Here is a 14339-nt window from a genome sequence, read left to right on the forward strand (position 1 = left end):
AAGGGAGAGTAGGGTGGAAGGAGGGAAAGGCGAAATGCTCCTGGTTCTAAGTTTTATAGAAGGAACCTAACATGAGGGTTTTTTCCCAAGTACTCTACTGGACTCACTGGAAATACCTTCTTAAATTTTGTGAAATTTCTCTTCCTCCCCCCCAAAAGAGAGAAAATTCCTAAGACCTATTCATGGTCTGTAGATAAGATTGAGTAGTCTGGGTGGGTGGGTGGGGGTGGTGGTGGAAGATCACTTGAAACTCTGTATCCATAAATGGTAGGGCCATGTTCTCTTTGTACACGATACTTAATGAAAATCATATGTTTTCCAAACGCAGATCGACCTTTTTGACACCTAATTCCCAATTAACAGCAGAAATTACACACGTGGAGTAACAAGAACATTAATGGTCTGTGAAGTTCGCTTTCTCAAACTATCTCCGGGAAGCCCGCTCTTAGCGGCTCCCTGACACCTCCAGCACAACGTCAACGCAGCAGCTAGAGATCGTGGGCTGCAGCACGCACTCTCTCCGTTCAGCCAGCAGCGCCCAGGGACTTTCGAGGGAAAGAAAGAGAAAGAAAGCGAGAGAGGGGGAGAGCGCGCGCGCGCGCAAGCGAAAGAGCGAGGCCTAAGCAGAGTCCCAGACGCTTGCCGCGCAGGGCAGGCCTTCCTTCAGAATTTACTCCCAAGTGCCTGGGCCTGAACTTACCTTCCAAGTAACAACTGGAGGACGAGGAGAGGCCTTTTTTTGATTTACAGCCTACCAACTTCAAGCAAATCTCCAACATCTTCGTGTGCGGACGGAGTCCCCGTCTGGCGGCGTCCGGGTCTGGCGCCCCCTCTCCCCACCTCCGCGGGCGTCGGGCAGGACCCGACTCGGGCCGGTGCCGCCCCGCTCCCCGATGGCGCTCTTCGCCCCGAGCCCCGCTGTGCTCTGCGCTCACCGCGGGTGACCGCGCCCGGACTCGGCCATCGCGCCCGTCCCGTCTCCACTCCGGGACGCGGCCAACAAAGGGCCCTGAAGCTCCGGCGCGCGGAAGGCCCGCCCCCGGCCCTTAACCCTCTCCTGGCCGGGCCGCCCTCCTCGCGCTCCCTCCCGAAGCGCAGCCGGTCGGAGTCTAGGACAGACTGAAAACTGAGACAGGGAGTGCGGACGAAGGTTCGCTTCTACGTTTTCAAGAGGCAAAACCCATCCCTAAAACAGTACCGCTTTCAACAACAATTCGGCAGACAAATCCTACTTTAGCAGGGAGGGGAGGAGTGCAAGCCCAGCATTGAGGTGTTTCCAACGTTGGTAAAACAATCGTAACACCCAGAGAAAGACGTGGAGTTACTCAGCCTGTGAGAAATGCTGTTGCCCTCAGGGAGCACATGCTTTCCCGTTTCCAAGTTTGAAACATCTTACATCCCCGTTGTGACACAAGATTTCCCCAACCTGCCCCACATAAGGTCAAGTTGCACCACGCTCTGTGCCTAGGCAAACCCTATATTGTATATCCCAAGAATGCCGGTGAATAATGCAAATTCCTCTGGAATTACCTCTACTGCTCTCATTTATATTCACTGAGCTTACTGTGATTAAGGCCTACTCAATGGGTGTCTGAGGAATGAATAATCAAACTTGGACCCACAGAACAACTACACAGATATGCAGACTTGGAGAGGGCTGGTAACAGAAGAGTTGTGAGTTCAAATTCCAACATAATTTCCGATTATATGGGACAGAAATTTTGTCTCCACAATGAGAATTCATCAGAGGCAAGAAGTGCATTCCTTCTTTGCCTCATTTTCTTCAACAGAGAATGTTTTCCAGCCCTTTGGTGACTGTCATTCGGTACCATTGTTTAAAATCCATTTCATTGTGGTGTTGGGCTCAAATCTTTTATAACTCTGGGTAGGGCTAATCATAAACATTATGAAATACGATAAAATAACAATAATCAAAACAATGTATTACTGGCACAAAACCAGTAATCTAGATCAGTAGAAAACAATAGGGAACCCAATCATACCAAATAATTAAATAAAATCAGGTAAGTTCCAGTAACAATAAGAAAAGTTTATTAAATCATGTCAAATACAACAGGGAGAAAAATTAATTTAGTCCATCTTATAGCATATAAATAATAAAACCTAACATGTATTGAGATCTTACTATGTGCCAGAGATTTGTTTTAAGCATGTTACTTTCATTGCTGCATCACACTTTCACAACAATCCTGTGAGGAAAATAATTATCCCAATTCTTCAGGAAGAAAACTGAAGCTCAAGGAGGTCAAGCACCTTGCCCAAGGTCCTACAGCTGTAAACAGACAGAGCAAGACTCAAACCCTGATCTATCAGGCTCCTGACCAGTGGATTATGCTGACTCGTCACCCTGGTGGTATAGTGGTTAAGAGCTATGGCTGCTAACCAAAAGATCAGCAGTTTAAATCTACCAGGCGCTCCTTGGGAACACTATGGGACAGTTCTACTCTGTCCTATAGGGCTGCTATGAGTTGGAATCGACTTGACAGCAATGGGTTTTGGTTTTCCCACCAAGACTAAATTTCAAGTAAACTGAAGCTTTGGAGATGTATATCTGTATCTTTGGTCAAATAACTGAGATTGTCATATGTTTTGAGTCCCTGGGTGGTGCAAACTGTTAATGTGCTCGGCTGCTACCCAAAAGGTTGTAGTTCAAGTCCACCTAGAGGTGCCTGGGAAGAAAGGCCTGATGATCTACTTCTGAAAAATCAGCCACTGAAAACCCTATGGAGCACAGTTTTACTCTGACACACGTGGAGTTGCCATGAGCCAGAACCGACTCAACAGCAACTGGTCGGATGTTTCAGAGCGGATCTTGGTTAAGAGACCCTGACTACTGGGATCAGCCCCAGAAACCAAGTAGGATTCGCTTGTTATACTTTCTAGCCTATCCTGCAATGACAAAAACCTGAGTATCTTCAGTACACCAGGAATGGCTAAGTAATAAGATCTTCATTTAAGTTTGCCAAAAAATAGCGCACAAAAATTCAAGACTCTCAGCCACGGTGTCATTAAACTTTTAGAAGTGTCCTGCCAAATTCTGATCAATATACAAAATGTATGTTTACTTCAACTAATGGATCTACTGTTAGAGTGAGTAGGTCACATGTTGTGGTACCAGGTCAGAGAAGTACACAGTTCCCATCACCCTGAAACATAGGGCTACAAAACTACCAGGTGACAAGTGTGACTGTGAATGCTTTCTGCATTCTGGGAGACTCTCATTCTGCTGGACAGCTTGTGCGTAATGTGTACTGACTGACTTGTTTTGTGTTGTTTTGAACTCCAAGAGTAATGCCAAAAATAAAATTCAAAAAGGTGACCAACAGGAGCTAAAAAATATATCCTCTGCTATTATACAGTGTTTCAGATTTAAAGGGCTCCATTCAAACTGGCAGCTTAATGCCAATAACTGCACATTAATAGGCATTTGTTGGCATTTTAACCATATCTTTGAATATTTTCAGTTAATATAGGACAAGATATTTATCTGCAGGTACTGCACTTTTTATTGGAATATAATCTTATTTTAAAAAGCTGATAACTGTTACTAATATTCTGCTCTTGAGTCTAAAATGAAATGACCTTCATATCCCCTTAAAATGTGTAATGCTTATACACTGTGTCCAAATCTTTTAAAATTTAGTTATAAAACCACGCATTAACAAGGTTTAGCAAAACACTCAGAAGTAGTGGCAATGAATATTCAAAATATCAGCAAACTGTACACTACCATATCAAACCTGGGCTAGTCATGATTTCCAGAGCCAACCTGTTGTGTTTTGAAACTTACACCAAACAAAAAGCATTCTGTAACAAGCAAATGAAGGAGAGCTGAAATCATCTTAGGAGAGTGAAGAAAGGACCCAACAAAGATTTCCTCTTATCAACCTAAAACCTAAAAGCCATTAACTTAAAAAGAAAAAAGATCCTGAGCTCATTCAGTTTGGAAAAGGAACTGTCGTTTAATGTGTTCCTAGTATGTGCTAGGCACTCTTAAGCCTCACAACAGTCCTATGAGTTTTGTGTAGTGTATTTCCATTTCTCAGGTAAGGAAACTGAGGAGTGAGCTAGGAGGTCCACAAACTCTTGAACTTTCCAAAATGTCACATAATTTCCAACTGAAGTGAATGGTGGATAATACTAGAGGATGGAATAAAAATCATTAAATGTTGGAAAATGTTTTTAAAACAAAACAAGGGATTAAAGCTACGTAAGAGTATTTTAAAATATATTACGAATATTAAGAAAAAATAGAAAAACAACCCGTTGCTGTCGATTCCAACTCATGGTGACCCTAGAGGACAGAGTAGAACTGCCCCACAGAGTTTCCAAGGAGCAGCTGGTGGATTCAAACTGCAGACCTCTTGGTCAGCAGCTGTAGCTCTTAAGCACTGCACCATCAACATTGCAAGAAAGAATAAACAATAAAGCTTCTTAATTATATTAAGGTATCTCAGCAGTGTTTCTAAAAGCATGATCCATGGACAACCTACTTAGAATCACCTGTGATTCTTGGTTTCCATTCTAGGCCTACAGAATTAGAATATCTGGAATGGGGCCCAGGGATCAGCATTTTAACAAGCTCCCCAAATGATCTGTGTGCATACTTCAGTTTGAAAACCACTGTTTTGGATGAGGAAAGAGAATTGGTTCTTCTTTTCACTTGGAATAGGACAAATAGGAATGGATATTTCTAAAACTTATTCATTTGAATGAAATTTCTGAATTTGAAATGTGTGACCCTTGAAGAAGTTATCAAAAGAGAACTCTTCTCTGAAGATTTCAGGATAAAGACTGAATTTTTTTAAAGTTTGTCATTCAGGTCAATTAAAAAAAAAATAGAGCAGGGGCCCACAATAGAAGTGGGTCAAGGGAAAGGTGCAGGATCCTGAGTACCACCACAAAGCAGCAGGATAAGGGAGTAGGGGGTGGGTATGGAAAGGGAGGTGGATGAGTGTGACACGAGGCCTGGTTTGGGGCCCTCCCCCCGCCCCCTTCAGATGACCCTAAGTCTGACTGACTTCTTCACTGTTTCCGGCTCAGCCAGTAACTTTACAGGGAAAGAGCAAAGGTCTTCAGGTAAGTGCATGCTATTTCACATGCACATCCCAACAAAATCCACTTCATCTGATTCTGCAAACACTGTTCAGTGCGAACTTGCCCAGTTCTCTAGCTCTGTGGGTACAGTGTGTGTCTAACTAAAGATAAGGTTACAGCTTAAAAGAAGACCTTGTCAATCATATCCATTTTTGCCACTGTATAAGGACGCATATGCATCCCTTTAAGTTATCTTAATTATTCAGTCAGATAGCCCCGCTTACGGGTCACAAAGGTCTGATGAATCTGGCCTGGGCAGACCAGGCATCGGGAGAGGCAACACAGTGGCGGCTGCATGGGCCGTGACACCACACAGCCTAGTTCTGAGTCTCAGATTTGCCATTCACCGTGGTGACTTAAGCAAGTGACTTTACCTCTCAGAGCCTCAACTTTTTCTTCCGCAAATGGGCGGTGGTCATAAGAGTAGCTATCTCACCGGGTTAGGAAGATTAGAAATAATGTATGGAAAATGTCCTGTGCATAGTAGGTACTCAAAAAAAAAGGTAGCTATTGTTATTTCCAAAAGAGGACTATTACTGTATCAGGTGATGGTCTGTGTTCCTGACTAAGTCTTATTGGAACTAAGTCAAGAGCTAAAATTAACAAATGTGATACATGAAAATGATTCCAGAAAGCACAGTCTGAGGGAGTGAAAGCAGAATCTGGAGGTTTTCCAAGGGACAAGGAAATTATTTGATTAAGGGAAAGAAACACTAGCTATGGGGAAGGAGTAGCAACCGAGGTTCCAATGTCGCAGAGAGTCCTACCTTTAATCCTAAAGCCAAGGTTCTGCAACCACAGCTCTGTAGCAAAACCCAAACTCCACACCCCCATATCTTTAATGGGAGCCTATTTTATTTCAGGCCCAGTACTTAGTGTGCAGAATGCATATACAACTGTCTTTCAGACCATACTGATTCTTTGTTAGTCCCCTTAGTATTTCCAAGGCTATAATTCTCAGTTGGGGCCCAAATCTGAACTGCCTTAGATCCACAATCTAGAATCTGAGCTGCCTTTTACTTTCCAGAAAATCTCATTATAGTAAGACTCTACTATATTTTTATAATTAACAAGTCTAAACATAACTGTTGAAAAATTTTTTCTCTAGAAGGGAACTGGTATTATTATGCACATTTTATTTTTTATCAAATGTTTAATGGTTAAAAATCAAATGATACTAAAAGTCTTATATAATAAAAAACAACAGTTCCCTGACTCCATTCCCAGACTGTTTTCTCAGAGGTAGCCTCCTTCAGATTTCTGAAGAATATGCTCAGATTGCTGTTTCTGGATTCATGAACTTTACACATTATCTATTAATTTTTTGGTAGTATCGGAATCAAATCGATGGCAGTGGGTCTGTTTTTTTTTGGTTTATTATACTATCTCCATTCCCAACCTCCAAAACACTAACATCACAATTTTTGGTTAAGTAGAGTCAGAGTTTACACAACTATAACCATGTAAATATTGTTCACTGCTGGGCCAACAATACACTACGAATGTTTTCTTTATTACAAAACTTTGTTTATCCTGGAGATATTAACTGCCTATTTTTTTTTCATTTGATTAGTCTTCTATGTACTTACTACTATTTTTCCCCAAATACTTCAAAGATCTATCAAACAATATTTTTTCAAACACACTTTAAATAGTCTCACTTCCATTTATTGATTTATTCTCATTTTACTGGAGAATAAATAAGTAACTTCCTTGGGAGGCAGCGAGAAGGAGGAAGGTGGATATCTAAAAAATGTCTTCCTTATATCTTGACAGTTTGGCTGGGTATAGAATTCTAGGTTGAAAATAATTTTCCCCACTTGAATTTTGAAGTGACTTCTCCACTATCTTCTATTTCCAGTATTTTTGTTTAGAAATGCAATTCCATTCCGATTCTTGATCCTTTACACAATAACTTGCTTTTCTCTCTGGAATCTACCAGAATCTTCTAATATTCCTGGTATTCTTAAATTTCACAATGATATGGCTTGGTATAAGTCTTTTTAGATATATTATGCCAGGGACTCAGAGGGCCCATTGAATCCAGAGATTTAAGTCATTTAGCCCTGGAAAACACTCACTTCAGTAAACTCTGATTTTTTTCCTTAAACTTTATCTGCTAGCTTCCTTTCCTCCATTTTTTTTCCCCCAGTTTTTTCTTTCCGGAATTCATAAAAGCAGTAACCAGTTCCTGTCAAGTTGACTGGGACTCTTGGTGACCTCATGTGTGTCAGAGTAGAACTGTGTTCCATAGGTTTTCAATGGCTGATGTTTTGGAAGTAGATAGCGAGGCCTTTTGAACCTCCAACATTTCTTGGTTAGCAGCCCTATGAACTGTTTGCACCATCCAGGAACTTCTCTGGAATTCTTACCAGATAGATACTGAAGTCCTTGGACTGAGTGTCTAATTTCCTTAACTTTTCTCTCTTACTGTCTACTTCTTTGTCTTTATGTTTTTGCTTTCTGAGACAGACTGTTTTCCAAGTCTTCTGTTGAATTTTAAATTTTGGCAACAATGTTTTCAATACTAAGAAGCTCACTCTTATTCTGATTGTTATTGTTCTTAATAGCATTCTGTTGTTTGATGGTTGCAATAGCTTTATCTGAGGAAAGCAAACATTAGTTTTTTGAACTCTTGTTTCCTACATTGTCTTTATTTCCACCAAGTTCCTGTTTTCTGTTTATTTCTTTTATCCTTTACCTTTCATGTTAGAAACTATTCTTTAATATCTAGAGAAATTTGGCTGTCCATTAAATAAATATATGAGTGAAGCACTAAAAAGTTAACTGGAAGCTCTGTATTCATAGAAGGGGCATACCCAAATAGAAGGGGCATAACTGGTGGATTTCAATGAAAAGAAGTGGTGAGCTCATTTTTCAACAAGAGAATCCCCAAATGTTAGTATATGTAAGGCTTTTCTCCAGGGCTGTTCAATCTCTTCCCCCCCAACCCCACCCCCTCCCCACCCACATGAGAGAATTTTCCCAACTCCTCTGTTAGGGTCCTGGCTAACAGGCATTAGAAGAGGGTTAGGAATCCGACTATTCAGTATACAGGCTTTTTTTTTTTTTATTCCACTCTTGCCTATCCCACTGTTGTTAGCCCAATGCCTTACCCAGTCCCAGGCAGGGTAATGCCTGAGTCCAAAGCCTTTAGTGTCCAATTTCTCAATGTAATAGCTCTAGTCTCCTGCAGGTAGGAAAGAGACATAGGGTTGGGGAGGGGGTTGAGGAATCTAATCACTTTCAATTGCTCTCCCTGTTTTCAGCTACAGGCCTCACTCCCCGCTTACTGATGTCTCTAGTTTGAGCTTTTCCAAGGTTCGCAGGAACAAATTAACTCACTTCTAATCAATCTCTCTCTCAGAAGAGGTTAGGCTTTAGCTTCCTCAATTCTGCTAAGTCTATCACTACTCTTTCGATTGTTTTCCATTTTCTAAAAATGTGTTGAACTTTCTTATGCACTATTTTCTCCTTCTGGGTCCTATAGGGTCGCTATGAGTTGGAATTGCCTCGATGGCACTGGGTTTTTTGGGGGTTCTTGTTGCCCTTTCGGAAACCCTGGTGGCGTGGTGAAGTGCTACGGCTGCTAACCAAGAGGTCGGCAATTCGAATCTGCCAGGTGCTCCTTGGAAACTCTATGGGGCAGTTCTACTCTGTCCTTAAGGGTCGCTAGGAGTCCGAATCGACTCAACGGCAGTGGGTTTTTTGGGTGGTATTGCCCTTATGCATTTACACCAAAAAAAATCTTTTTATTGTCATTTCAGTGGGGTCTGGGGTAGAAAAAAAGATAAATGCAGGTTTTCTAACTTTAATCATTTTTAATCAAAATCTATTTCGCCCATTTTACAGATGAGATAACTGACCAAAAAAAACAAACAAACCCATTGCCGTTGATTCTATTCTGACTCATAGTAACCCTACAGGACAGAGTAGAACTGCCCCACAGGGTTTCCAAGGAGCACCTGGTGGATTTGAACTACCAACCTTTTGGTTAGCAGCTGTAGCACTTAACCACCACACAACCAGGGTTTCCAGATAACTGACAGGTTAAATAATTTGTACAAGGTCACACAGCAAGTTAGCGGCAGAGCCAGAAGAAGAACCCAGCATCTCCAAACTCCCTGGTAAGATTATTTTCCATTACATGACACATACTAAAAAATCAAACCAAACCCACTGTCATAGAGGCGATTCTGACTCACAGGCAAGATTTAGGATACCAGGCTGAAAAATTACTTAAAATTTGTTGCAAATGACAGCTCTCAAATCTTAATTTTGCTGCTAGCGAAATCAGACAACTACACCCTGAATTCTTATATACAGTCACAACACTGTACCTTAAAGTTAAATTTTAAACAGAAATATTACTAAACAAAAAGTTTAAGATATTCTTATTAAGCTTTAAGTGCTTGAATTCAATTTAAAGAGGTTTTGCATGCTTTCGTGAAATCTTTGTCCCTTTGGTTAACTTTTGAAATAAATGCCAAAGAATTTCATTTTAATCACTGAAAGTCTTGTTTGTTTTTAATTTGAATATTGAATAATGATTAAGGCAGCTACAAAACAAATAAAAAATTGTAGTGTCTCAACTTTGAAAAACCTTGAAGGCTTCAAACTATTACCCTGAAGTATAACAAGATTTATAAGAAGATAAACTAAGCACACTAGAAGAAACAATGGATAAAGAAAAGCACAAGCACGGACTATTCAAAAGCACGACTTTAGTTCTGAAACACCAGCATCACTTCTGGCTTTTAAAGTTTGGTTAACTTTAAACCGGTAAGGCAGTAGTTAATCCCCGCCCCCCCGCCCCCCCCCCCCTTCTCTAAGACTACAAGAATCTGCAAAAGCAGCAGACCAGGCCTAGGAGATCACATTACATTTGGGGGTGAAGGGGGCGGGGTGGAGAAGGCAGCTGGAGGGGAATGTAGAGAGAAAGGCTAGAAGGGAAAGAAAACAAGTTGTCTGAACCTCCCCACAGTGTAAGACCCAGCAGGGATTAGGAGGTATGTGGAGGAGCCCATGTTTACCCAAGTTATCTCTGGGGCAGTTGAAATGGGCTGTAAAAATATAGGCTCCCTCAGTATTCAGATCCTCTCAGCAGCCTAGAGCTGTAACCGAGAAAGCAAATTTCTTGTTAATTGTTACCAACGCTTGAAAACCTAGAAATGAAAATGAAATACTAAAGGAGCCTGAGTGATTATTTCTTCAAAACATTCAGTATCAATTTGTTTTGTTGTCAAGGTTTTACCCATACACAAAGGGCAAATGGAACCCGAAGATTTCTTCCGTACACTTGTTAGAAATCACTGTTATTCTTAGAGAAACAATAGCACCTCCAAATGAAACGGTACCTCATTTTTTCTTCCTTAAAGCAACAGATCTGGCGTATTAACCCAGAACCCAACCCATTGCTGTCAAAGTCGATTGTTAACTAGAAAAGAACTGCTGTAGTGAACACTGGCAAAACTGCTCATTTAAGTGGCATTATGGTGATGTCAAGAGGAGAGAGGCAGGTCCCTGGTCCCTGGACTTGAAGAGAAAACTACAAACAAAGGGACTGCTTTCAAAGTCAACCTGGAAGAAGCTATCCTCTTGTCTGCCACCCTTCCTATCAGCTGGCATGTAAGATCTATACACAGCAACTCCAAAATCTAATTCAATCTCTAAGTTATTTCCACATTCCCTAAGCAACAATAAGAGGAGCCCTGGTGGCAAAGTGGTTAAGCACTCCGCTGCTAACCAAAAGGGTGGCAGTTCAAACCCACTAGCTGCTCCGCAAAAGAAAGATGAGACAGTCTGCTTCGGTAAAGATTTACAGCCTGGGAAGCCCTATGGGGTCGTTCTACCTTGTCCTATAGGGTCACTGTGAGTCAGATTCAACTGGATAGCAATGGGTTTGGTTTGGTCTAAGCAACAATAAAGGAGCCCTGGCGCAACGGTTAAGAGCTCTGCTGGAAAGGTCTGCAGTTCAAACCCGCCAGCAGCTCTGTGGGAGAAGAGACCTGGCAATGCTCCCATAAAGATTACAGTCTAGGAAACCCTACAGGGCAGCCCAACTCTGTCCAAATGGTCCCTATGAATTGGAATCGATTCGACGACACAAAAACAACACAAGCAACAATAATTCATATTTATGGCTATTTCAGATAAAGAACATCCTGGTGTAATTCTAAAATAATTGTAAAATTAACTTCTCAAGAAGGTTTAGGTCAACAATTGCATATCAACTAGACTTCCTTTGATGAAAAATGAATGAGAACCATTTACAGGAACCTTCAAGCCCAACAATGGCCCTCAATATCTGTTCTCCTTTCCCACCTTCAATCCCTAGGTTTTAGGCCTTAACCCCTAAGGCTTACATGCACATATTGCCCCAGAAAAAATGACTAATTCTCCCAGCCTCTCTTGTAGCTAGGCATGACTAAGTTCTAACCAATGGTGTGTGAACAGAAGCTATGCATGCAACTTCTAGGTTAGTGATGCATGCAACTTCTGGGTTAGGGGTTTCAAAGGAAGGGGTATGCCTCTCTTCCCCCCTTTCCGCTTCCCACTGTCTATAAGGGGATTTGATGGCTGAAGTAGCCATTTTGGATCTTAAGGATGACAGGGTAACCAAATAGGAGCCTGACCTTACCCATCCACAGCCACCACACCCATCAGGGACTGTTAACATCAGCCTGTTAGAGGAGAGGGATATAAACATCTACCAGCTTAAACCGCTAGTATTTTGGATCTGTTATAACAGCCACATGTCTATCCTAACTAACATATAGTCCTTGTAGTAATAATATTAAAAGACCAGTTGTAACTTGCATATATCTTAGAATTCCCAAATTCAACTGTTTTCTGCTTCTATTAAAAACTGTTAATTAAAGAACAAGATTTGAAACTGTCCTAGAACTTTTAAAAAATGAGAAAATGGCTTAAGTAATCCTTGTGAAGCACTTAGCTCAGGTACAGCTCATAATAAATACTCAAATATTAAACATTAATTATTACTACTATTAACTGTCCCTTCCCCTTTCCATGATCTCTGGTACAAGTGTGAGCAAGATAAAAATCAATGTGTTCTATCATATATCTGATATAGAACTTGCATCCAGAAGATAAAGAGCCTACCACTCAATAATAAGATGATGCACAAATCAATTTTAAAATGCAGAAAAGATCTGAATTGGTATTTCACCAAAGAAAAAAAATGTAAATGCCTAATAAGCACATGAAAAGATGTTCAGCATCACTCCTAGGCATATATCCTAGAAAAATAAGAGCCGTCACACAAATAGACATATGCACACCCATGTTCACTGCAGCACTGTTCACAAGAGCAAAAAGATGGAAACTACCTAAGTGCCCATCAACAAACGAATGGATAAACAAATTATGGTACATACACACAATGGAATACTACGCAACAATAAAGAACAATGATGAATCCATGAAACATCTCACAACACGAATGAATCCAGAGGGCATTATGTTGAGTGAAGTAAGTCAATCACAAAAGAACAAATACTATACAAGACCACTATTATAAAAACACATGAAAATGTTTCCACACAGAAAAAAACAATCTTTGATGGTTACCAGGGAAGGGAGGGGTGGGGAGGGAAAAACCGTAACTAGATAGTAGATAAGCGCCAACTCTGGTAAAGGGTAAGACAGTATACAGTACTGGGGAAGTCAGCACAACTCGACCAGGGCAAAGTCAGAGAAGCTTCACAGACACATTCAAATGCCCTGAGAGACAGAGCTACTGGGCTGAGGGCCAGGGACCATGATCTCGGGGGACATCTGGCCCAACTGGCATAACATAGTCTATAAAGAAAATGTTCTACATCCAATTGTAATGAGTAGTGACTGGGGTCTTAAAAGTCTGCAAGCGGACAGTAAGATACATCTACTGGTCACATCCTGGCTGGAGCAAAAGAGAATGAAGAAGACCAAAGACATAAGGAAAAGATTAGTCCAAAGGACTAATGGACCACAACTATCACAACCTCCACCAGATTGAGCCCAGAACAACTTGATGGTGCCCATTTATCACCATCGACTGCTCTGGCAGGGATCAAAATACAGGGTTCCCAGGCAGAGTGGAGAAAAATGTAGAACAAAATTAAAAAAAAAAAAAAAAAAGACCAGGCTTGCTGGTCTGACAGAAACTGGAGAAATCCCAAGAATATGGCCTCTGGATACCCTTTTAACTCAGACTGAAGTCACTCCTAGGGTTCACCCTTTAGCCAAAGACTAGACAGGTCTGTTGGGCCAACAATAACACATATGAAGGACGTGCTTCATAATTCAACCATGTATACAGTACTAACGGGCACACCAGCCCAAAAGCAAAGACCAGAAGGCAGGAAGGGACAGGAAAACTGGATGAATGGAAACACGTAACTGGGTGGAGAAGGGGACAGTGTTGACACATTATGGGATTGGCAATCCATGTCACAAAACAATTTGTGTATTAACTGCTTAATGAGAAACTAATTTGCTACATAAACTTTCACCTAAACCACAATTAAAAAAAAAAAAAGTTCAGCATCATTAGACATTCAAGAAATGCAAACTAAAATCACAATGGGACTACTTCATACCCACTAAAAAAAAACTAGAAAGGCTATAATCAACAAGATGGGCAATACCAAGCGTTGGTGACGATGCGGAGAAATTGGAACACTCTCAAATGTTCTCACATAAAACTGTACAGTCACTTTCAAAGACAGTTCGGCAGTTTCTTTTTTGTGTGTGTGTGATTTAGGTGAAAGTTTACAGAGCAAATTAGTTTCTCATTAAACGGTTAATGCATAAATTGTTTTGTGACATTGGTTGCCAACCCACGATGTGTCAACACTCTCCCTTTCTCCCCTCCAGGTTCCCTGTTTCCATTTGTCCAGTTTTCCTGTCACTTCCTGCCTTCTGGTCTTTACTTTTGGGCTGGTGTGCCCATTAGTCTCGTATACATGATTGAACTATGACGCACGTCCATCATGTGTGTTATTATTGGCCCTATAGACCTGTCTAATCTTTGGCGGAAGGGTAAACCTCAGGAGTGGCTTCGGTCTGAGTTAAAACGGTGTCCGGGGGTCATACTCTTGGGGTTTCTCTGGTCTCTGTCAGACCAGCAAGCCCGATTCTTTTTTTTTTTTTTTTTGAATTTTGTTCTACATTTTTCTCCCACTCTGTCTGGGACCCCTTATTGCAATCCCTGCCAC

The 14339-nt window shown here is 41.2% G+C and overlaps 1 protein-coding gene across 4 annotated transcripts in view; it reads right to left on the bottom strand.

The window, feature by feature from the left end:
* The window catches only part of ABL1 (ABL proto-oncogene 1, non-receptor tyrosine kinase), a 193973-nt gene that overhangs the window by 55538 nt on the left and 124096 nt on the right, over positions 1 to 14339 (bottom strand). Inside the window, exon 1 of one of the 4 annotated variants that reach the window (XM_010587557.3) lies at positions 701 to 880. The exons of the other annotated variants lie outside the window; for them this stretch is intronic. Coding sequence (XP_010585859.1) covers positions 701 to 779 — 79 coding nt within the window. The 5' untranslated portion in view covers positions 780 to 880. Of the gene's footprint in view, positions 1 to 700; positions 881 to 14339 lie in introns of those variants that run through there. 4 annotated transcript variants of the gene reach the window in all.

The sequence above is a fragment of the Loxodonta africana genome, chromosome 9 (genome assembly GCF_030014295.1).
Source record: "Loxodonta africana isolate mLoxAfr1 chromosome 9, mLoxAfr1.hap2, whole genome shotgun sequence".
NCBI lineage: Eukaryota > Metazoa > Chordata > Mammalia > Proboscidea > Elephantidae > Loxodonta > Loxodonta africana.